The sequence below is a fragment of the Ochlerotatus camptorhynchus genome, unplaced genomic scaffold (genome assembly GCF_037179485.1).
Source record: "Ochlerotatus camptorhynchus isolate MF236.1 unplaced genomic scaffold, CSIRO-AGI_Acam_v1.1 ptg000268l, whole genome shotgun sequence".
NCBI lineage: Eukaryota > Metazoa > Arthropoda > Insecta > Diptera > Culicidae > Ochlerotatus > Ochlerotatus camptorhynchus.
This window is the reverse complement of record NW_027040758.1, coordinates 1,423,639-1,448,392: the sequence shown is the minus strand read 5'-3', so window position 1 is coordinate 1,448,392 and position 24,754 is coordinate 1,423,639. Positions and strand designations below refer to the sequence as shown.

The 24,754-nt window shown below is 42.3% G+C and overlaps 2 protein-coding genes and 1 pseudogene across 3 annotated transcripts in view; 2 read left to right on the top strand and 1 right to left on the bottom strand.

Moving 5' to 3' along the window:
• The first annotated feature begins 4,298 nt into the window (after positions 1 to 4,298).
• On the top strand, positions 4,299 to 5,381 carry LOC135705531 (uncharacterized). Its single transcript, XM_065227309.1, has one exon. The coding sequence runs from the start codon at positions 4,299 to 4,301 to the stop codon at positions 5,379 to 5,381; it is 1,083 nt and encodes a 360-aa protein (XP_065083381.1).
• A 65-nt stretch (positions 5,382 to 5,446) lies between these two features.
• On the top strand, positions 5,447 to 7,871 carry LOC135705499 (uncharacterized; annotated as a pseudogene).
• Positions 7,872 to 11,677: 3,806 nt separating this feature from the next.
• LOC135705509 (uncharacterized) overlaps positions 11,678 to 24,754 on the bottom strand; it is a 91,353-nt gene continuing 78,276 nt past the window's right edge. Inside the window, exons 3-6 of one of the 2 annotated variants that reach the window (XM_065227274.1) lie at positions 15,293 to 16,218; positions 13,397 to 15,235; positions 12,617 to 13,339; positions 11,678 to 12,545 (exon numbers count right to left, since the gene is read on the bottom strand). In XM_065227274.1, coding sequence (XP_065083346.1) covers positions 12,120 to 12,545; positions 12,617 to 13,339; positions 13,397 to 15,235; positions 15,293 to 16,096 — 3,792 coding nt within the window. In that variant the 5' untranslated portion in view covers positions 16,097 to 16,218 and the 3' untranslated portion in view covers positions 11,678 to 12,119. Of the gene's footprint in view, positions 12,546 to 12,616; positions 15,236 to 15,292; positions 16,219 to 24,754 lie in introns of both variants that reach the window. The other variant, XM_065227273.1, reaches the window with a different exon arrangement.

Sequence of the window (24,754 nt, the reverse complement as noted above, 5' to 3'; positions counted from 1 at the left end):
AGAAATTGGGTGACTTAAGTAACATCGAAAACTATTTTGATCGGAAGGTGATTACGTCAAAAAGCAATTTGACTGGCAAATAAATTTAAAAATGGGATTTGATCCTATATTCGGACAGTATATAGTGTAATAGCAGGAGAATCGATTGACACTGATAGCTCGACTTTGTTTACCTTTGTTACATTCGACGTAATGAAAATTTGCTCTTGATTTCAAACTGTACATTGGACAATTTTTAATCAATGATTATCTCAAATGAATGAAAGTAAATTTGGATGGATGTTTTTGTACCACATACAATGATAGAAGAGCAATAGTTTGTAACGCTTAACTCAATTTGTTTACATTTGTTACATTGGTCTATTTGAAAAGTGACGCGAGAACTGTCAGTTCTACTGTGATCTATCAAAAGTTATTGGTAAACATAAAAGTCAGCTGATCGCAACTGTCTCGTGGACAGCCTTATTGGTTCCCGAGATTCTATCCGCCAGACTATGAATATAGCGACTATAGTCAAACGCGGTTCGAAACGAGCGATGTAAATAAACACGAGCGCTTCACGAAGAAAAGCGTGGGAAGTATTAAGATCTGAGTACTGCGAACTCACTCAAGGTGCTTCCCTAATAAAAAAATACCATAAACGAACGATAACCCAAATGATGGAACTATTCCACAAATGGTTTGGATGATACCCAGAACACGTCGTTAAGCAAATTAACCATAACATTTTTATTAGGGTTGTCACTTGGGAGCCAGTGTGAGCGGGAGTCAAACATTCAGAAGCAGCAAATGCAGTTACTGTTCTTATCTACCGTCAAGCATTGTAATCTCATAAAAATTATCTATACTTTTTCATAACACATACTTTTTTTTTCCTTTGGTTTGTTTTTTTCCGTCGATCTTGTTTTCCGTGCTGAGCACCAATGCTACCGACGTGCCAGGAAGGCAGCTTCCACACCTGGACCCTACCTATCGACCCATCAACTCATGAACCGGGGACCAACGGCTTTACTTCCCATCCGAAGGAAGGCGTGCCTCAGAACATCCCGGCGGCGCCGACTGGGATTGAACCCAGGCCTGCTGGGGTGAGAGGTAATCACGCTTACCACTACACCACCGGCGCCGTTATAACACATACTTAATGTTAAGCTCAAAGATAAAAACCAACAGGCTCAGTGATGAAAGTATAAAAACCAGCATAGTTTTTATGAGGCAGCTGAGTTTTCAATTACAGTAAAACATACTTTGGCGAAACATGTATGTAAACAAACTTTGTTAGAGTCATGGGGGCTCGAGCACTCCTGGCTCAGAGCTTTTGGCGGGAATCGACTGAGAAAGAGCAAACCAGTTTTAAACTTGAGAAAATTTTCAAGCAGTTTTCCATTGGCTTGCAAAATAAAATTGGTCGACTCCGCAGTACCCAGATTGAGATTGGTGTTGAATTTAATTGTTGAGGTTGGTTGTCTTTATTAAGGAGATTTTCAGCCAGACGCTGGATAACTGTTGAGATTTAAATAATTATGATTAAATTTGCGTAAAATGAAACGTGAAATTAACCACTTCATTCGAGCAGATAAAATGACGTTTACTACCACTCGAACTTTGAAATGAAACATTATTTTGAGATTTTTTCTTTTAGAGCCTCGAGAAAAGCAGCCAAAATTTGTGCGTTTCATAAAAAAAAATAGAAATTAGTTGGTCCAGTTTTGTGAAATCGCTGGTAGAAAGTCATGCCAAAACTGCTTGACAAAGTGGTCAATTGGACAGGGAATATTATTAGTCACCAGCTGAATTCTCGTTATGTTCTCACGAAATATTTGCTCCAGGACAACGAAATACATCTACATAGGCTCTGTTACAAAGATCGGTATGTATAATTTTTCAAGATAGTAAAATTTGTGAAAGACTTCAAAAGAGAGATTTCAATCATACATGATAGGAAACTACAATCGCAGATTGAATAATTTTGTGCAATGCTCTGTAGAATATACCCTTCAATGTGGTATATTTGGTTTAACTCAGAGTTGTCAAAAATTCAGTCTTCAAATACTTCCATTAGGTTTTGCACCGTCGGGGTCAACCTCAATCTGATGACAGCTCACTGGTACTGTTTACGTGGACCTAGTCAATTTTTTCTTGGGTAGATTTTCTGGATAATTTTTCAGATTGCAGTGCGATGTAAACCACACTTTTGCAATGTCCATGAGCCACATTCTTTCACCACGCATTTCCTCGACAATTTTCAAGTTAAAATTCGGAAATTTTAAAATATTTTTTTTCGAAAAAACGACTTTAAGTGCTTGTAAACAGTACCACTGAACTGTCAAAAAGGTTCAGCCGATTAACACTGAGTTCATTTGTGACGTCACGCTGCAGTACCTAATTAGGTTCTGCAGCGTGACGTCACAAATGAACTCAGTGTTAATAGGCTGAACCTTTTTGACAGTTCAGTGGTACTGTTTACAAGCACTTAGGCTGTGAACCATTTGCCGAGTTAAATTTAACTCGTGGTTAAAAGTGACATTTCGAAAGTTATTTTCTATGTTCGAAAATCCCTGTGTTGTCGATCGACCGGTTTTCGAGACACGGTTGTCAAAATTTAACTTCTTGTCTGTCAGAAATAACCATGCTCGGATAGCAGGGTTAATCGATAACTTTCCATCTGTCAAATTTTAACCAAAAGTTAAAATAATCCACCAAATTATTTTAACTTTTGGTTAAAATTTGACAGATGGAAAGTTATCGATTAACCCTGCTATCCGAGCATGGTTATTTCTGACAGACAAGAAGTTAAATTTTGACAACCGTGGCTCGAAAACCGGTCGAGCGACAGCACAGGGATTTTCGAACATAGAAAATAACTTTCGAAATGTCACTTTTAACCACGAGTTAAATTTAACTCGGCAAATGGTTCACAGCCTTAGTCGTTTTTTCGAAAAAACAAATTCTAAAATTTCTGAATTTTAACTTGAAAATTGTCGAGAAATAGCGCGGTGAAAGGATGTTGCTCGTGGACAATGCAGAAGTGTGGTTTACATCTCGCTGCAGTCTGAAAAATTATCGAGAAAATCTACCCAAGAAAAAACGACTAAGTCCACGTAAACAGTACCACTGAACTGTCATCAGATTGAGGTTAACCCCGACGGTGCAAAACCTAATTGAATAGCGATACTACCGATACGGTTAAAAAGTATTCATTTTACCGTGATGCTGAAGCCTCGGCTGAAGCAGACGACTGTCGCTCAAATTAAAAGTCACTTGAAGTAAACACAAAATTCCAGAGGATGAAAGAAACTTCTGGGACACAAGTTCGAAAATTAACCTTCACGTGCGGTCGTTTTTTGATTTTGTTTGGTTAAAAAAATCGATTTAGTGGCAGAAAAAGCAAAGATGAATACTAAGATGAAACTGTCGGAAGAAAAACTTTCTATTTTAGTGTCTTCTTTCACAGTCCCTTTCATCCAATGAGAACCCCCCGTATTCAAGGTAATTTTGTGGTTTTGCTGCCCCCTCGGAATAGATGAAATTTTGCGCTCATTTTTATCAAAACAATCACACCAAAATCAGAGATGTCCCATTTTTTAATTACTCGATTAACAACTAATCGATTATTTTTTGTTCGCTGTGCTGCCATTTTTCCACGAATGAGAGTGCAGCACATGTTTGAAACGATCAGTGATGATCCTGTGGAGATGTTAATGCTTATATCGGCATGATCTAACCGATTATAAATAGTTTACTTTTCGGTTCGTTAATCGATTAAACGATTATTGGAATGAAAATCGGACATCACTAGATGAATGTGAAACGTCATTTCAAATATAAGGCCGTTCATTAATAATGATACAATTTGAAAGGGACCGGGGCTAATCACAAATTACGTCTCCATGGTAACTGAAATAAACACGAGTGTTCACCGGTTGGAAAAAGTGTGTGAACAGCTGATTTTCGACCAGAAAGTTTAAGTGGAACGGATTGCAAGGAGGTCGAGTGGTTCCGGTGTGATGGAGGGCCGGATGGCCGAACCGGCCTATCAAAAGTGCTGCGGTGGTTTCTAAAAGAGAAGAAGAAAAACTAGCTATAACCTAGAAAAAGTTAAGTGTCGGTGAAGAGTTTGATTCCGTAAGGTGTCATGGGGCAATAATACATACAAATACATAGAGAAGAAAAAATATAAATTAAGTGAAGTGGCATTAGGATTTAAGTGAAGAGAATATAGCAATTAAACGAAGAAAAGTAGAAGATAAAAGCGAAAGAAAAATCAAAAAGCAATCCGCAAAGAATGCAAGTGAAAGAAAATGAGCACGAAATCGCAAATTGAAACAAGGAAGCAGTACAAGAATAAGGAGGTGAAAATGACGGCAACGGGGAAGGCCAAAACAGGACAAGGTCCAACGGTATCGAAAGGAGGAGGAACATCCAAAGCAACAGAACACGGAAAAAACCCAGGAAACAGCAGCAACCAGCAGGATAACCAACAAAACGACACGGTGTACCTGGAGCCATGGGACTACGAGAAACCTACCATCAGACACCCAGTCAGTGTGGGTAAAGCCCTATCCAGTAAGGGAATCAAAACCTACACCGATATCACGGCGATTGGCAGGTTTCGATTCAAGGTATCGTTCGGAGCACCACAGGAAGCCAAAAAACTAATGGAGATTAACATGGAGGAGCTAAACCTCAAGTGCTACGTCCCGATAATCCTCAGGCAGACAGTGGGTTTGGCTAAAGGAATACCGAGAGATTACAGCGAGCAAGAACTGATGGAAGATCTGTTGTCGGAGGGCGAAATCATCAAAGTGGAAAGGATGAAGAAAATGGATAGGAACAAGAAGCTAACGGATACGGAAAACGTCAAAATCATCTTCCGAGGAAAGCAACTACCAGACAGCGTGTCGCTATACGGATGCAGGTTCAAGATTGAACTCTACCTGTTCCCGGTGAAGCAATGCTCAAACTGTTGGGGATTTGGACACCGGAGAGAAAAATGCTGGAGGACAACAAAATGTAAGGAATGCGGCGTTCAACACGAAGACGACAACTGCAGGCAGAAAGCATGCATCAATTGCGGAGGTCCGCACAGTCCGACGGATAGCAAGTGCCCAGAGAAAGAAAAACAGGTACAAATCAACGCGGGAATGCAGTTGGAAAAATTGACGTACAAGGAAGCAAACGAGAAATGGAGACAGGCTAATCAGTTCGACTTGCTGTCGAATTTCGACGAGGAATTTCCAGATATGGGTGAGCAGCGAGACGAGCAGTGTCGCTCGCAGAGAAACGCAAACAGCAGTCAATACAAGTTCGTGTGGAAAAAAACAGCAGAACACCACAGAAAACGACGCCAGGCGACAAACAAGGAACTTACGCAGATAAAGTAAAGGAAAAGCAACACCAACGACAGTTCACAGAAAACCCACACAAAGCAACAGTTTTGGAAAGGACGATGATGGAGCTGAAGCATTTCTGGAGAAACCTGAATCTAGTCAGAAAGCTGATGAGACTGCAATCAGCAATCAACGCGGAGGTGGTTGGACAGGCAGCCTCGGAAGTCAATCTGGAGGAAATACTAATGAGGATAAGTTCCACACTGAACGAAATCATACAAGAATTCATGGAAGATCTAGCGGAGTGTACGGAATCGCCCAACAAGGAAACAGAAGAGCCCCTAACACATAATGATGGATAATTTCAAGATCATGCAATCCAACGTACAATCATTAAGGCCCACCGAAACACGAGAAGAACTAGCGGTCTTCCTGAATAGAGAAAAAGTGCACATTGCAAGCCTGCAGGAGATATGGATCAAGCCAACGGAAAACTATAGAATAAAAGGATTCAGCATCGTCAAGAAATGCAGAGAAGAAGGATACGGAGGTGTTGCCATTCTCATCAGAGATGACGTAACATACGAGGAAGTGAAGCTCCCTAACTTCGACCCGATAGAAGCGGTCGCCATAAAAACAAAAAGTATAAGCACCACCCTAATAAAAATTGTATGGTTAATTTGCTTAACGACGTGTTCTGGGTATCATCCAAACCATTTGTGGAATAGTTCAATGATTTGGGTTATCGTTCGTTTATGGTTATTTTTTATTAGGGCAACTTCACAATACTTTCGGTGTACATTCCACCGGATCAGAGCCTAATTAAAAACGAAGTGCTAAAAATCAAAGAAATTTTTAATTTCATCGAAGGTCTAGATGGTGAAGTCATCCTTACTGGTGACTTCAACGCCAGACATCCAATATGGGAGAGCGGGGCAAAGCCATGCGTAAAAGGCAAGGCGATAGCTGAAGAGGTTGTAGCATCGAAAATGGTGCTGCTCAACGACGGAAGACCAACAACGATCCCACGCATAAACGCAGAACCAACGGCGATCGATCTCTCGATGGCTTCTGGATACATAGCGAGCATCACGGAATGGGAAGTAGTAGAAGAGGAGTTTGGAAGCTGTCACATGAGCATAGTAATGGACCCGAGGGGGACGACTCTATCTACGCTGCAGGAAATATTGTGTTGTGCTGTGGCTAGCTGAGTAGATAGAAAGAAGATTGATGATGATTCTGAAGATTTCCTGCAACAAAATGATGCGCGATGCAAGTATATGCGAGAAATGCAAGAAGATTTTTCGAAGATTGATTCGCTAGTGTGAGATTTTTTGAGCATCTAAAATTGAGATTTAGATGTGTCGCCCCCCTCGAATGGACCTGCAACTAGACGTACCTACAGTGCCCGGAAAGCGAACCAAGGTGAACAAAAAGAAGGCAATGGAGCTCCTAAACAGTATACAACCCCAATTTCTATACAATCCTGAAGAAATGCAGGATGTTTTCGAAGAAAACATTAAAAAAGCCAGCTATACCATAACAAATAAGAAAGCGAATTATCTTAAGCGATGGTGGAACCAGGACATACAATCAGCGTACAACGAAAAGAGGGAACAACTGAGAATCTACAACCGGAACAAAACGCTGGAAAACCAACTTAAAATGCAGAAGACAAGGGCGGTGTTCAAGAGAACAGTAAGAAAGGAGAAAAGGAAGCACGACACGGAACTAAAGGAGAAAATCGACGAATCGACGCCGGCTAAACAGATATGGAACATCATCAGAGGTCTAGATACGGCTTTAACAGGCAACAAAAGAGGGGCGGACACGAACCCGTCTAAAGAGATTGCAGAGAAGTTCATAGGGATGAACTACGAACAAAAAAAGACGGAACTGAACACTCATAAACTTACCTTAGGACTGAGTACGGACGAGGAAGTAGAAGCACCACTCCAGTTCTCGGAATTCATGCGAGTTCTCAAGAGCAAGAAGGACCACTCGGCGGCAGGCATGGACTACATCTCGTACCACATCCTGAAAGGATTAAGATGGGAAATCCTAATGGAAGTTTGCACACAGCTGGATCGAGTCTGGAGAACTAACAACATACCGGTAAGATGGAGACAAAACAAACTAGTTTTAATTCAAAAGCCAAACAAGGACAAAAGTGATGTAGCAGCAAAACGAGGGATCGTTCTAATGAACGTGCTCCTGAAGACAATAAACACTATAGTAAACGACCGACTATACAAATACGCGGAGGATAACAACATATTTCCAGAGCTCTCCTTCGGTTTTCGTAAGAACTACTCGGCAATAAGCTGTGTAAATCATGTAAGGAGCGACAGCTTAATATTTTGTCCCCAGAAGCCACAGTGTCAATAACAGTAAACAGCGGCCACCCCCAAGGATGCCCACTATCGCCGTTGCTGTTTAACATCTATACAGCTAAACTTCACTAAATTGAAGAGGAAGGAGTGGTATTAGTCCAGTTCGCAGATGACTTCACGGTATTCGTTTCAGGAGATGGTCCGGAAATAATTGGTAGAGCAAATAGATTCCTGCAAAAGCTAACAACAAAACTAGCCACACTAAACCTATCGGTAAATCCTACAAAATGCGCTGCGATCAATTTCAGCAAAATCAAGGACGAAAACATAAATATAAAAGTTTGCGGAGAAAAAATCGAACTTGCCAACACCCACAGATACTTGGGCTATACGGTAGATCGAGGACTAACTCACAGAAAACATATAGAGACAGTATCCAACAAAGCAAGCAAGAGCATAAATATGCTCAAGATGATAAGTGGAAAAAGGAGTCCAGCTAACCCAGAAACGATGCTAAAAATTGGAAATGCATTAGTAAGATCGAAAATAGAATACGCGGCTAAAACGAATAGGCAAAAAGTAGAGACTGTACAAAATTCCTTTATGAGAGTAGCGATGAGATATCTAAAAAGCACACCGGTAAATGTAATGTTGGCAGACTGTGGGCAATTACCGATGGAAAACAGACTAGAATGGTTAGCACTGAAGGAAACAATTAGGACGTCACACGACGCGAACCCCAACAGGAAATTTGCAGCAGAGGCATTGAATAACAAAAACAGCAACGGCTCCTTCATCTCAGACCTGGCATGCGAGCACAGTGAGGTTATCCAACAGCTATCAACCAATCCGGAGAACGTCCGGCAAATAATTCGTCAGCTGGAAAACAAATCAGCGTGGGTGAAGACAGGGATACCAGGAGTGGACAACAAAAAAAGACAATATCAGCCCAGAACAATGGAGAGGAGCAGCAAACGAGCTTCGGCAAACAACGTACGGCAAGGTCAAGAAAATATTCACGGATGCATCCAAGAATATCAACGGGACAGCGATCGCGGCAGTAGACTGGACGGACAAACTCTACAAAGCAGTAAAGATCAACGTCAACACCAGCATAATGAACGCGGAATTGATAGCAATTCGCGAAGCAATATCAATAGCCGAGAGCAAAGGCTATCAGGAAGTGGTCATCATCACGGATTCGAAAAGTGCATGTGAGGCCCTGAAAAACAAAGAAAAATGCAGAACAAACCACATAGTAAGAGATATCCTGGTAATAAGACAGCGATTAGAGGAATTCGGAAAAAAACGGTTAGCATTCAGTGGATCCCCAGCCACGTAGGGATTCAGGGTAATGAGTTTGCAGATAGGTTAGCAGTACAGGCGACTTCCAACACAGCATCAAATGAAGAAAAACTCACGCTGGGCGACACCCTAGCATTAGCTAAAAAAGGCAACGGAGGAAAAAGTGGACCAGTAACTACCAAAACATTTCTTTGACCAAAGGAGTTAAACATTTTGAGTTCGTCAAAGAACCCCTAAGGATACCATGGTGTAAAGGGTTAAATCTCACAACGGAGGAAAAAATCACCCTCAGTCGTATAAGATCCAACCATGTGATGACAAAAGAGAGGAAATTCAAATGGAAATGGGAGGACGACGAAATGTGTAATCTGTGCGACGAAGTAGAAGACTTGGAACATATACTGTACCAATGCATCAGGTGGCAGCACTCAAGGGCGAAGGCGCAAGTGCTAGATAGCATGAAACCGCTTTCTCAAATATTCATGGACCAAAACATAGACGAGCTGGAGAGTGTAACTCAATTTCTGAAAGATATCAACATGAACATCTGAACCAAACGTATCGATCAGCAAGGCAACCTACAATCAAAGAATCAGCATAAAATACTGAAGATAACCAAAGGCAAGATGGACTAACCCATGGTCTAAGCCTGACATAGCAGACAAAAAAAAACTTCTGGGAGAACTTCCTGTAGATGATGGAAGAAACCTTTTGGAGGCGCTGGGAGAAACTTTCTAAGGTAGATTGGAAGAAACTTCTGGTAAAAGGCGGAAGACAGAGCGGTTACAGAACAGTCACAAGTTACTTCAAGGAGAAGTTGGGAAAAATCGGGAAGACATAGATTTCTGGGCGATGTTAGCAACATTCCATGAAGTTCCTTACATGCTCAAATGATCCAGCAATATTTCTGATATTTATAAAACATCCCTGAAACCCCACAATTTCTCTGAAGTTTTCAGAACATTCCTTAAATGCACTTCGGAATATTACTTGATTCCTTGGAACTCCTTCAAAGTTCTTGCAATTTTCCAGAAGTTTGAAGATTACAAAGTTTTCGAAACATTGCTGAAGTTTTTAAAAATTCCCTGAGTATCTTTTTAAAGGTTCAGAAATTTTCATGAATGGATGTGTCCTGATGTTCTCAGAGCTTCCCTAAAGTTATCTCAATTCTCCTGAAATAAATGGAAGTGTCCTTAAAACCATTTAATTTCTATGAAGTTCTTTGGGCTTGTGAAGTTTCCAACATATTTCAGATGTTTCCTTAGTTCACTGGAGTTCTCTGGACTTTCCTGAAATTCCCGTTTTCTCGAATTTGAACAGCAGTTAATGAAACTGTCTTTAATTTATCGGAACATACCCTTACATATCTTTAAACTGAAGCTAATGTAACTACTATAAATCTCTGGAAGCATCCCTGAAGTTCCTGTGAAGTTAAAAAAAAATGACGGGATAAGACGAAGTAGGCGGACCCTTCGCAGACTACGAGCAGCAATCAATACGAAACTAGCGATTTTAAATTGGCTCACTACTTGACTAGCCTATTGGTCCCAAGCAAACGATTAAAGTATCCCATTCTAGTCGAAATTCTAGTACTACGCAATGTTTGTTTTGATTCGCTATGAAAGTTTGACAGATAAAATGAGGGGTTATTGGTGTTTCCTATGTTTCGAGGGGTGAATCGACGTGTGGCCATGGATCGAGTAGAGTGGAGACAACCTCTACGGACAGCAGAGGACAACAAGACGTGATTGGTAAGGTAAGGGAGAAGGCGAAAGAAGCTTCCAAGGGAAGCCAGAAGAAGCTTCCAAGGGAAGTCGAAATAGATTTACGGAAGAAATTGTAAAATAACTTACAGGGTAATGTGGACGAAAATTCCTAGCGAAAGTTGAAAGAAACTTCGAAGGGAAGATTAGAGAAATTTCAGGAAGTTGAAAAATTAACATTTTGATGGATTTATTTGTTCACTGAATAAAACTATTTCCCGATTTCCAGGAATTACTCAGCTATTTTTCGACCCCTTGGTAGCCAAAAGAGGCGAGAAAATGGAAGTATTAGTCGAAAGAATATAAAGCATAAGACATTTTTAAAGAAGACATTTTTTTTAGAGCTGGCTCAAAAATGTAAAAGATAAAAGCCTCTCACAATAGTTTCAGCGCGGGCGAGCAGTAAGGGGTGCATCGATTAGCTTGGGACCGAAGAGAGTACCAGAGCTGAGCCAAAAAGTTGAGCACGTTTCTTCGGCATCTTCTGGTCTTAGAGTTACCTGGTAATACCATAGAAGTAACTCTAAGACCAGAAGGTCCGAAGAAACTTGCTCAACTTTTTGGGTCACCTCTGGTACTCTTTTCGGTCCCAAGCTAATCCACGAACCCCTCATTTTATCTGTCAAACTTTCATAGCGAATAAAACCAAACATAGTGTAGTACTAGAATTTCGACTAGAATGGGGTACGTTAATCGATTTGGAACAGTAGCCTAGTCAAGTAGTGAGCCAATTTAAAACCTTTAGCTTCCACTGGTTGATATTTTTCCAAGGTTTAAGAAGCATTTAATCGTTTAAATATTGCAAAACACTATTTTCTCATTGATTATCGGCACAGTAACTGATGTAGATTCCACGAAAAAAAAAAATAGATTCCTCCATAGGTACTTAAATCCAGCTATCCCTGAAGCTCCTGATCTGGACGTGTCATCGCATTTACACTCTCATGCCTTTGAGTAAAAGAATCGAAAAAATTTATTCAACATTTCTTGTTAATGCGCGGTTTTGTGTTAGTGGTCCTTACACACTAAATAACATGCAGATTGATGTTAATCGGAAAAGAATCGTACTCGTTGTGGATAATTATTTTCAGCATTAAAAAAAAAGAACGGTGTCCCGATCAAATAAGTACGGATATGCCCAATCGGAACCACCGCTACCCTAAACTATGTCGAGCAAATTTTAAATACAACCTTATTTTCATTCATTGTGCAAGAATGGGTGCCCTGCAGGGCCCCCTCCGATTGCTGCATCTGTGCAAACGTACTATGTGAGTATGCCGGTTTCATTTGAGCTTCATTTGTTTCGTTTAAAATCTCTCCAACCAATCCTTCCGTTTCGTTTCGATGACTAGATGGCGGTTCGCTAGTTGCTGTGAGGCGATTGCGCGCGATCACTTCTTCAAACCACCCAAGTAGCTTTTGCTGCTCTTGGCCTGGATGATGCGCGAGATGTACGGCGTCCGGGTGTCGATGTACCCCAAGCTGCTATCCGCGTCATCGTCATCGTCAACATCAGCGTTATTGTTTCCATTTTGGTTGTTGCCATTGTGATGGTAGTTTCCGTTGTCATCGCTGTTGAAATCATCTTCCATTTCTCGATCAAAGTTCGCAATTCCGCTGCCCGAGGAGTATTTCCGCTCCAGCGTGGCCGCCGTTCCGTGGAAACGCGACGAACTCAAACGCCGTGCCTGGCCGCCATTTTGGAACGATGGTCTGTCCAGCGTGGAGTCCTTCTTGCGATACATCCCGTTTGGTTTGGACTGATGCGGTGCCAAACCGTCGCTTTCCGGTTCAGCACGTTTGCTCAGTTCGATATTCTTGAAATGAGAAAAAAAAGCTGTTAACGAAAATATTGGATTGAGTATAAACTTTCGATGGATCACTATACCTCTTCATCATCGTTCCCGTCGTACGCTTGCCCAGTTTCCTCCATCGTGAACAACCGCAGCTGATGTCTGATGGAGGCCTTCTCGCGTGCTCGCTTCTTTTGGAATTCCTCCTCCACCCTACGCATTGCCTCGAGCTCGCTTAACCTCAACGCTTCCTTAACCTCCGCCTCCCGGGACAATTTCTCCGCAACGCGGCGCTTCTCAATCTGCCGAATCGTACTCTGGAAGGTGAAGCGATGATTCTTGCGAGTGGATATCTTCACCGGGAAGCTCACCCCCTCCGGTATCGGATCCTGCATGTTCTCCTTGGTTTCCTTTCGCTTTCCAGCGTAGGACGAGTTCACGGTAGGCGTTTCTGGCACGTTATTGTTTTGGTCGTTTTTGCCACTGCCGTTGATGGTAACGACCTTGGTAGCTTCCTTCGGAAGGTACATCATGTGTTTGCCGCTGACCAGATATCCAATGGCGCTGTGTTTGGCCGGCATACCGAACTGTGTTTCGTCCTTTTGGGCACTGGTCGGAGGCACTTCCGGTGGACTTTGCTTAGGGGCGGTTGGGCTAAGCTGCCTTTTCTCGTAGGCGTTCGTAATCGATGGCGACTCCAGCCGAGACAAGAACCAGTTGTCTCCGCTTTCCAGCGGGCTTACATCCGGATCGCTCGTGAACACGTCCGAGACCGACTTACGCAACTTCTGCAGACTATTGAACATCTGCTTCTCGACCTGAGGTGAAGAAAGTGCCGTGAATGTCGACTGCAAAGCTCCGGGACCCATACTTACCTTATCTCCGTTGGCAGCTCCTGTGTAGATCGACAGGTGACTCTCGCGAGGTAGAGACAAGCTGAAGATGTGTCCTTTGCTGGAGAAATCGTTAGGACCGTTGCTGATTGGAGTTTCCTCGATGAGCTGCCGATTGTCGCTGCTTCCGGTTGTATCGTCGTCGTCTTCCAAGTCCTGCTGCGGGGTCCAAGGTGTCAACCGTAGTGCATTCGAAGACCACCCATTATTGCCACCATCGTCAACCGGAGAACTCTCCGGAGAATCTCGTTCCTTGCTTGAATTCAGCATCTGTGCCTCCCCTAGGTCCGGAAGACCTGCATCGCCGGAAATTCCGCTATCTCCACTTTTGTTATCCTGCAGCCCAGGAATCGGTTCACGGTAGATTCGTTCGATGCGGTCTTCGGCCGCGTCCACTGCCTCCAGACTGCGAAGCATTGTTTTCTTCTCTACAAACGGGAACAGCTCGGTTGAGTCCCGTCCGAAGTCGTCCTCGGTGGTCAGCAGTCGCCAAGCAGCTGCCGGACTGAACCGAGGTATCTCGAAATGTTTACGCGGCAAGGTCGGTCGGAGCTTGAGCGAAATTTCATGTGCGTCAGAATCCATATCCCCGGCGTTTGTTCGAACGTCTACGTCGGACGAAGCTGCCGAATCCGATCCGGATGCAAATTTGGTGCCGTTCATTAGGCTCGCCGCGAAACGATCGATGGCGTCCAGTTGGGTTTTGTCCATTTCTTCATCCAGTTCGTTCTGGAAGTCGTTCCGCGCAATCGGTAGTGGTTCGTCATCGGACGAATCAACGTCCGAATCGACACGGGTTTCCAGCATTTTGGCCGTGGCCAGGAGGGTTGGAGAGATACGTGGTTCATCATTGGGCGACTCCTTGGGTGGTGTTGCACTCATTCCGAAGTAGAAGCTCGTCTTCGGCAACGGAGGTGGAGGCGGTGCGGGACTAAGGGATGCCTTCTCTCGCTCCGGTGATGCCTGCTTGGGTTCCACCGAGATGACCAGATTGTTCTTGGGTGGTGCTTCTACCTTGATGGTTTGCTTGGTCTCCGATGCCTTGCGTTGATTGGTAGCAACCGTGGTTGGTTTCTGTTGAGGTTGAGCAAGATTCGGGCTGCTACCGTCAACTGTGGTTTTCCGTCGGGTGGCAAGTTGTAGCTCCTTCTGGAAGTCGGTCATTGGAGTCACCGGTGCCGGTTGTGGTTGCGGTTGTGGCTTCCGTTTCTCGTTCTGGATCTTCGGTTTGAACTTTGGCTCAACCGCAGTGACACGGCTCTGCTGCAACTGCTTCTGTTTCTGACGTTGTTCCTGCTGTTGCTGTTCGGCCTGGTCCTTCTCCAGCAGCGACTTGACGATGGATTTTCGTCGTGAAATCGGTGGCGACATGGTCGGCTTGATTTCTGGCACATGGTTAGCGGCCCCACCGCTACGCAGCACCCGGTCCCGCTCGAGCACACCAATGTCGAAGGTCTTTTCCCGTCGGAAAAACGACGTTGGATTCAGTCGGGATTTGGGCTTGTCCAGGGTGCCGCTGTCACAGTCAGGATCCTTGCGAGCCGTGAGTTTGTAGGTACTGCTGTTGGTCGGTGACAGGGGTAGTTTGTGACCGTTCGGTTGGCCGCCCTTGGCCGAGTACTTCGCATCGGACGCTTCCGGGAGTTTGGTGATGTTTAGGTTCTTCTTGGTTTCGGCACGGGTTTTGAACAGCCGGAGCTTCCGGGTTGGGTTGTTACTGTTGCTGTCGCTGGATGGCTGCGTGGACGAGGCGTCCGAGTTGGTTTTACGCAGGGGAGAATACGCGATGATGCGTTGCTTCTCGACGACTTCCGGTTCACGCTGAAAACAAACCGAGGATTAACACTGTATAAGGGTTCATGAATTGAAAAAACTAACCTTTTCCAAAGTCGGTGGTACTGGAGCTTTCTTCTTGTTCTTTCCCTTGATGATCTTAGACTGAACGGGTTTGATGTTCCGATGGCCAGCTTGGCCGCCGCTTCCGCCGCTGGAGTCGTCCTGCATTTCGTTGTTGTTCTTGGAGATGCGTAGATCCGGCTCCGAGCCAAAGCGTTTCTTGTTCAGCGTTCCGTGTTCGTAGCTCGGTTTCCGCTGGTTGTTAGCGAATCCACGGGGACCTGGACCCCTGGAAGTTGATTCGTCGAAGTTTCGCCTTCCAGGTGTCATCATATGCATCTGCGTCCGAGAACGAGTCATAGCCAAACGCGGAGGAAGCATGGTCATGACTTCGCTTTCTTCCGACTCGTCGAAAGCTTGCTGTTGGTGCTGTTGATACGTCGGTGACGATATGCTCTTCGATCGCTGCAGGTTGTTGTTCTTGCTGATGGTTCCACCGGAGTGAAGAATGTTGCCGTTGTTGGTCGGACGGAGTTTCGCCACCCTACCGGGTATATCCGGAAGCACTTTCATTGGAGGTGGAAGACTCGGACCACTGCTAGTAGATTCCCGGTGTCCACCGCCGCCGCCACCGTCATGACTGTGTCGGTTGTCGAAGGTGCGATGACCTCCTCCTCCGCCGTTCCGGAGGTCCCGCTGGTAGGACTCTAGCCAACCGGGTGGAGCTCCATGATGGCCGTTGGCTCGCATCATTTCATGGTACCTCTGGTACTGGTGGTGGTAGCTCGGGTGGTGATATCCCTCATCGTACCCGGGCAAACCGTGCATGCTGCCGGAGTTGCCCATTTTGAAGCGCTCTGGTTCGTTGCGTTGCTTTCCGCTGAGGTTAGATTTCGGAGTTTGAGTATGTTTTTCTTGAGTGGTTTGGATGAGCTCTCTTGTGAGGGTCTCTGGTCACCTCATTTCGTCTGTTGATTGAATGGAGAAGATAAATTGAATTAGTAAGTTTGTCAAGCTCATTTACAGGTCCCAAAGTATCAGAAAATTGTAATTTTTTCAGTGTATCGGTTCGTTCTTGATCTGGCAATAAAAAATTCCAACTCAAACGATAACCACTTTCAAAACATTCGATCCATTCCCTGGAGGTGGAAATCGCTGAGAGAGACCCACACCTTCGAGCAACTCGAAAATGATCGCACGTTGTCTTCTTCCAACTTCATGCCCCTCGGTACCAACTCAACCCAATAACAGTGAATGAAACGAAAGTAACAATTCAAAATTGATAATTATAGACCCCTCGGCGGTTGGCGGCAGGTCGGTCTTTATGGCGGCACATTGGAACTGAAATCGAAAGTAGCCTTCTTCCAGCAGTGTAGTAGCTTCGAATTCTAAATAATCGAAATTTTTCCTCTTCATTTATTGCATGGTTCCGAGGGGGAAAAAATGGTCTTTCTGCTGGGTTCTCCTCTGCGCGCCGTCCGTCGCCACACGGTCTTGTAGATCAAATTAGGAGTAATCATCGACACACAGAAAAAAACAAGGTTATCTTCGCCTGCTTCCATACAGGCAGGTACTTACGACTTCCCTCCAATAGATTCGAGTCGGAAAGCCTGTGAAATGTGATGGGAAAAATATGGATCATATCGTGTTGGCAAGAAGGCATCAGAGAGCTTTTGTAATACTAGCACTTTCGTATCGTTGGAGGATGGCTTCAAGAGTTTCAGAGCTGCAGAGGTGAGTGATAGGTGTGAAAATTGTATGTCATTATCATTATTATTATTATGCTGTCTTTATCGCTGTAATTACTGCGCATTAAACACTACTGATTGATTAATCGAGTAGGGTGCTCGAGATTATATTATCGCTAAGATTATGGAAATGGCTAAGCGAAAGCACTTTAATCCATTTGAGCGACGAGGTCTTCCATTTTGGTGTGCAATCAAATGTCAACGGGTGATTTACTCTCACCACTATTTTTGAGTTAACAATTCGACAGAACATTAATGAAAAACTTCAGTGTAAATTTAAATTTGTATACTTGAGTAGGAGTTCGGTGAAATGAGAATTTTAAAAAATGTGTGCAAATTGATTGTAAAAGTGGAACACTGTGACTAAAGGTCGTCTGTCGCAGCCAAATCTATTGTCTAACTGGAGGTCTAACTGACAGATTTGCCGCAACGGATCACCAACGGATGCAATGTGAGCCAACCGTTTTCAACCGTTTTCGAGCCAATATTTCGAGGAAACTTCAGTGGTATGCTCTGAGTCGCCTCGGTGATGAATTTGATCGATTTGGCCTTAATACTTACGGTGTTCTGTTTTTGATTCAAATTATATAATTTGTCCGTATAGGTAATAAAATAACAGCACATATATGCGAACCATCCGCGGTACGTGATTCGCAACCGAACAGAACTCCCATTATTAAAAGACAATTTCGTGCCGTCCTTCAACGGGTGATGGGTGGTTGTAAATGCAAAATATGATGGATGAGAAAGATTTCTTCCAGTGGTACCGTATGCTGAAAACAACGTTTCTGCGTATCGTCTCAGACCTTGACTCACATGATGACTTTTGAGGCTGCAATGGGATGCCATGCCTAACTACAACCACATAAGGCAGAAGTAGAGCAACGGAACAGCATTGACGGTAGTGTCAGAGATAGAGTTTGTTTCACGGTGATCGGATGAACCAAATCAAAATTTTAAACCACCGCTGAAGATGCCCTTAGTGTTTTAACCTTTTCGGGACGCCGCACAGAGGAGTATCAATCAGGGGCCTGGCTGGCGACCATGTTATTGATGCTTTCATCTGCTCTTGTCTTGCTGCTAACAACACGATTTTGCGTCCCTGTCCTTCATGTATACGTCAGGAGGGCCGTAATTAAATAAGGCCCGTGTTCATGCCTACTGTCAAACGTAAAGGATTGATATGGGGTTGCCAGTCTCCTGGTATCAATCGATGGCAATTAACGATTTAAAATTCGCTCACTACTTGACTAACCTATTGGTCCCAAGCAAATCGAGTAACGTGCCTCATTCTAGTCGAAATTCTAGTATTACACTATGTTTCATCTTCTTCATTCCTTTATTTAACGTCGGTCTCTGTTCCACAATCTAGTGCCAATCACCGACGGACATCGATTGCCATCCATTGACGGCAATCGAATGTGCAGGAATTCAGCTTCCACACCTGCGTAGGATATCGCACCCATTCAACACACATGGGCCGGGACCAACGGCTTTACTTCCCTTCCGAAGGAAGACGTGACCAGAGATTTTTATGCCCCAGAAAAATCCCACCGACCTCGGCTGGGATTGAACCCAGACCAATTGGGGTGTGAGAAAGCAGTCACGCTTACCACTACACCACCGGCGCCGGCCGTGCCTCATTCTAGTAGAAATTCTAGTATTACACTATATTTGTTTTGATTCGCTATGAATGTTTGACAGATAAAATGAGGGGTTCGTGGATTTTCCTATGTTTCGAGGGCTGCATCGATTAGCTTGGGACCGAAGATAGTACCAGAGCTGAGCCAAAAAGTTGAACATGTTTCTTCGGGACCTTCTGGTCTTAGAGTTACCTCTATGGGAGTACCTAGAACAAAAAGCTGGCCAAAATAAGAATACATGTTTTTCTTTAGGTTTTCTAAGCGGTTTTATTTTGACCTATGACTACGTCTTCTATACATTATCTCTCTATGGCCGGAACAAATCACAGATTTTCTTTTGTCACTCGATGCTCGCACCAGTCGAAGGGGGGGGGGGGGGGGGGGAGATAAAAAATAAAACAAAAAAAAAAATAAAACATTTAAAATTCGTTTTACATTATATCTAAACCGTATATTTAAAAGGCTAACAGTTTTTCTTAGCCTCCGCTTTAGCCTTATACTTCTTTGAAGCCGTGATTTTTGACACTAATGCCACAAATGTTGACTTTATTATGTGTAACACTCGAGTTATCAACAAGACATTTCGCGCATAAGTTTTTGTATCCTTTCAAGGAAGAACATTGGTAATAATGTAGATGAATAGGATCAAAGCAATTGATTTTTGGGTATTGATAAATTCCGGATAAACCATCAAGCGGAATACCACAAACGTAACAGTTCTTATGAAAAAAAAAACGTTCTGTTTGCGATACTTCTTCCTTATCCAAATATAACTCAGTTTTCTCAACAATTGTTCGTGCTTCAAAAAATCTAACTAGACGTATGGATTCAGGAAGGTCTATTCAACAAAATCCAAGCGTAATATTCAAAGAAAGGAGCCAAAATCCATCTTGGCTGAACATAAAAACCAAATTTTAACAAAAATACGTAGTTTTGTCAATTTAAACCTGGATTTGGGTGTGCTTAAATAAATAATCATCACATATGAATTCAGCATGGTCAGTTCTATAAAATCTAAGCATAACTTTCAAAGGACTGTATCAAAATCCAACTTAGCAGAAAAGGAAAACAAAAAAAAAACCTTTTCGAATTACAAACCCGGTTCAACCTTCACGTATGGATTCAGCAAGGTCAATTTTAAAAAATACAAGCCTATTTTTAAAAGATATGAGCCAAAATGCAATTTGGCAGAACCGAAAAACCAAATTTCTATGAAAATACGGATGGATTCAGCAATTCGGTAAAATCCATTCCTATTTTTCAAAGGAAGGAGCCGAAATTCAACTTAGCTGAACAAGAAACCCAAATTTCTATAAAAATACGTGCTTTTGAGAATTCAAACCCAGTTATCTAAAAAATTGTGCATGCTTCAAAAAAATTACCATCACGTATGGATTCAGCAAAGTCCATTCTATAAAATTCAAGTCTATTTTCAAATATGGGAGCCGAAATTCAACTTGGCAGAACAGAAAATCAAAGTTTTTATGAAAATACGTACTTTTGTGAATTTAAACTTGATATTCTCAAAAAATGAAGAAATTCAACCCTCACATATGAATCAGTAACTTCTATTAAAATACAAGCATATTTTTCAAAGATAGAAGCCAAAATTCAGTTCGGAAAACAGAAAAATTAATTAACTATAAAAATACCTTCTTTTGTGAATATTAACCAGGTTCGTTCTTCCGGTATTCAGCAAGTTCCATTCTATAAAATTCAAGCACAAATTTCAAAAGATTGAACTGAAATCCAACCTAGCTTTAAAAAAAATCTACCATCACGTATGAACTCACAAAGATCTATTCCATAACATCCAAGGTTGTTTTTCAAAGGACGGAGCCAAAATCCAACGTGGCTGATCAAGAAACCCAAATTTCTATAAAAATACTTGTACGTACTTTTGTGGATGAAAACCCAGTTTTCTCAACAATTGTGCTTGCTTTAAAAAAAAATCTACCATCAGGTATGAACACACGAAGGTCCATTCTTTAAAATCTCAGCCTAATTTTCAAAGGGTGTGAATCTCACAAAAACGAGGAAGGGATCTAAGGGAGCGGAATCTACGTTAAGAGCTAGTTTAATCACTTCAGGAAAGCTCAGACTAACATTCAATATAATTCAATCACTCAACAGAACATTTTGGACTCCCTAAGGAAGGTTTTGAACCACTTCAGAAAAGGTTGGAGACCATTTGGAAAATTTAAGCTCAAAAAATTGTCGGTTCACTTCGGAAAAGATTGCAAGATTGTGTCCTTGCCAAACGCCAAAGCAGTTAACAAAAATCTGGAGCTCACTTAGGAAAATATCAAACCCGTTCTGACTAGTTTGGTTTCAGTTCGGAAAAAGTTGAATTAATGCAGGAAACCTTGGATTCATTTAGGAAAAGGATTAATCAGCTAATGTTACCTCACTTCAGAAAATGCGAAACCAATTCTTTAAAGATTGGATTTGGAATATGTTGAATCACTTCAGGAAAGTTTTGACAACTTTAAAAAGGATTGAATAACATAAAATAAATGTTTAGACTCAGTTAGAAAAAATATTGATGACTTATTCGGAAGTTTGAACTCACTTCAAAAAAGTTCAGACTCAGTTTTGAATCTGCTTTGAAAAGTGTCTCCTCAGTTAGGAATTTCCTGAATCGTTTCTGATTTGGTCTCACTTCTAAAAATTTTAAACCAATTTTGAAAAGATTGGATTTAGCTCGGAAATTGTTGAATCACTGTAGAAAAGAAGTGAATCATTTAGTATCATTGCAGATGGTTTGTAAGTTAAGAAATGTAAGAAGAAGTCATTGTTTACAAAAGCTGTTACGCTCTATCTAGTCTTAATCTTCTAGTTTACTCGATATCTATACATTTATGTTTTAAGAGATGATGCACAGGTAGATTGAGGTTAAGAAAACGCTACTGACATTATGAAATCGAAAATGAGGCATGTAACGAAAATACGGCAGTTTTCAAAGGCATAAAGCCCGATTCAAAGTAAATTTGGACGCATTCAAGTGACCATAACTCAAGAAATAAACAACATACACGGTTGATCAAAACGTCAAACAAAAGGGTATTTATTCAGCTTTCAAACGATATATAACAAGTTATTACATTTCACCGTTTCGAACGAACTGTCGCACTTTACTTGTGATCGATGTCATCATGATCTGCACAGTCGCTGGTGACACTGTACCGGCGAACTTATTCCACTTTAAACGCATTTGTTGTGCATTTGTGTTCTTTGACAATTGTTAGTTTCCGAGCAAACTTATCAGCAAAAACAAATTCATACATGGAAGGAACATTCCCACGACCTGTTGCCAGATAAAATTTTCGTCCGAGGATTTGTTTATAATCCATTTTGACACATTTTTCGTCATCCATTAAAATACAGCCATCAAATTTCCGTCAAACCTCGTTCGTATAGTAATCGTGCTCGCTTTTTGGCCACTAAATTTTGTTTGAGGGAGCGATTAGGATGTTTACTGGCACAAAAAGACTTATATCCTACTCTTGAAAGGATGTTACGCACGGTGGAAAAATTGAAATCGTATTTCTTTGCCAAATCACGTCTGGAGACACCTGGGTTGCTTTAAACGTACATCAACATCTTTCTCATCAGCTCTTTGTCCCTAGTGCCACTTTTATGATAGATGCGCTGTGTTCTATCCACACTCAGAGTATCCTTGTAACGTTTGATTACAAGATCAAGTTCCATGATCCGTAATTTCGGGATGCGTCGATCAATTGAGAAAAACTTTTCACCAATTTCTTCGTCAATGAAACATCATCAAATGCCTGTAAAACGTTTTTTGTTCCAACCACCAGGGGCGTGGTGGTGTATTAAACCGTGCGTCCAGATTTACTTTGAATCGAGCTTTATTTCTCAAAAGCATTATTGGGAAATATGCCATTCGTTGGAGAATTTATCCAATAATTTTTGGTACACGGGAAAAAATTCGTTCCGAAATTCGTCAACCTCAAGTCACGAATTTTGGAACAAGTCAATTTTTCGTTTACGAATATACAACATGAATAAAAACCGTGGAATCGTGAACATTAATCCAAACGTGAACTCTAAATAGAGCTAGAACTAGAGCGTAACAGCTCTTGTAAACAATGACTTCTCTCGGCGATTTCTAGAAATTCAAGGCTTGCCCACGCAAATCAACATCATCGTGAGATAGAGGAAGGCTTCCGCTATACGATGGTTATGTTGATTTACGTGGATGTGCCTTGAATTCTAAGAAATCATCGGGAGAACCCTAACCATTTGTGGAAGGGTTCAATGATGTGGGTTATCAGTCGGTTATGGTATTTTTTTATTAGGGAAGTCATTGTTTACAAAAGTTGTTTCGCCCTAATTCCAGCCCTATCGAGAACTCTGTTTCGAAAATCACGATTTTCAGTTCTGGTGAACGTGATTTAAGTTCATGCGTTGTGCTTGATATCATGAACCTGTTCTCGAAAACGGAAACATGGTTCATGGGCTTTAAAATTTTAAAATTAATATTATTTTCAATATGTTGACCATGGATAATCGGTGCATCGCTGCCAGTAGTTTACCAGGATCTACCGTAAAACTGAGGCAAATAAACTTAAGAATTTCATAAGGTTCGACTTATGAACGACACATATGAATTTCATAAGCGTGCCTTATGAATTATTCTCGTCCAACATGAGATAGCTCGTATACCTTATCGTATACGCCTTTAACGATCACATTTTCCCAAGCGTTGTAAGACGAGCGAAATTCATACCGATTTCTGCTGACTAAAATGCATAAAGTGGTTATCAAATTCTTATGTTCTTTTGCCTCAGTGTAGCACCACCGAAAGGGCTGCTGCTGAAAAACGACGACGAAAGATCAGAACCTGCCAAAGTGGTCATCGATACAGAAGAACAAGCGGATGTAGGACGAGCGGAGACGAACCAGCCCAGGGCTGAACGTCTCCTTAACCCTCCGTTACTCGCGCTGTTATACTTTGTACAACACACATAAGTTTTCCATTGCCATTTCGTTGCTGAGTTACCAATCGATCTGAAATCAACAAGTATTCCTCAAAAAACTTTTTTTGATCTGAACAAGCTAAACTTTGATTACAGTAAACACCTAAAAAATGCGGTTGAATGGAAACCGCGTAAACTGTGGCACATACTACGTGGGATTTGACTTCATTGATTTGACATGAAATATATCTAGATCCTGACCAGATAGAAAGTTACTGTCTCCGACAAACTTGCTCAGGAGCTCATGGCCTTGTCGCTGTTATTGTCTTTCACAAAGTTTTTCAGGAGGTCAAAGCCTATTGTTTGGTACTCAATAGTTCAGAATTTGCTCACTACGTGACGCTAGTATATACGTGAAATTCTCATATAAAATATCTCGAGTTCCCAACCAGATAGAAAGGTACTGTCTTCGGCATAGTTGTTCAGAAAACTGCATGAAACTGTTCTGTGAAAAATCCCTTCAATTTGATGCTAATGCATGTGTATATGGTTTCTTTGTTCCGTGAAGGAATCGATCTTTCACGCGAAGGTGTTTTTACCGGGTTCTAGAACCGGATTGTAGGTTGCAGGAGATTTCGACTCGCTACGTCTTCTTCTCTGGGTGGACCCCGAAGCTTGGCGGCTTGTAGGCTTGCCCTCGTCGTCCGGCCAGTGGTTATCAACGCATCTACGGGCCAAGGGAGGAACTCCATGACTCCCAGGAACCGTCTTCGGAAGCCAATTTCCGATAGCTAATACCACTCGAACACGTGTATGTTAGTGCGAGCGCGCTACGGTTAGTCTTGACAACAACCACTCACAGCATCAGAAAAAAACACCACCAGTACCATTACCAAGCATCACCGAACAGCACCAATACTCCCAGCATCACCACCGTCATCACTACTACTACCAACCGAAACGCATCCATCATTGGACGTCGCACCGAGCTCGAGCCAGGCAGAGAAAAATTCAAGGTCAGATAGTTTTTTTGTTTCTTCCACTATATATAACTTGAAGTAGTAAACACAGTCAGTATGGCGATGTCGATATTATATACCCAGACTGAGGGACCATCATCGCCATCGTCGTCGTCGCAGTCATCATCGCAGTCATCGTCGTTATCACTGG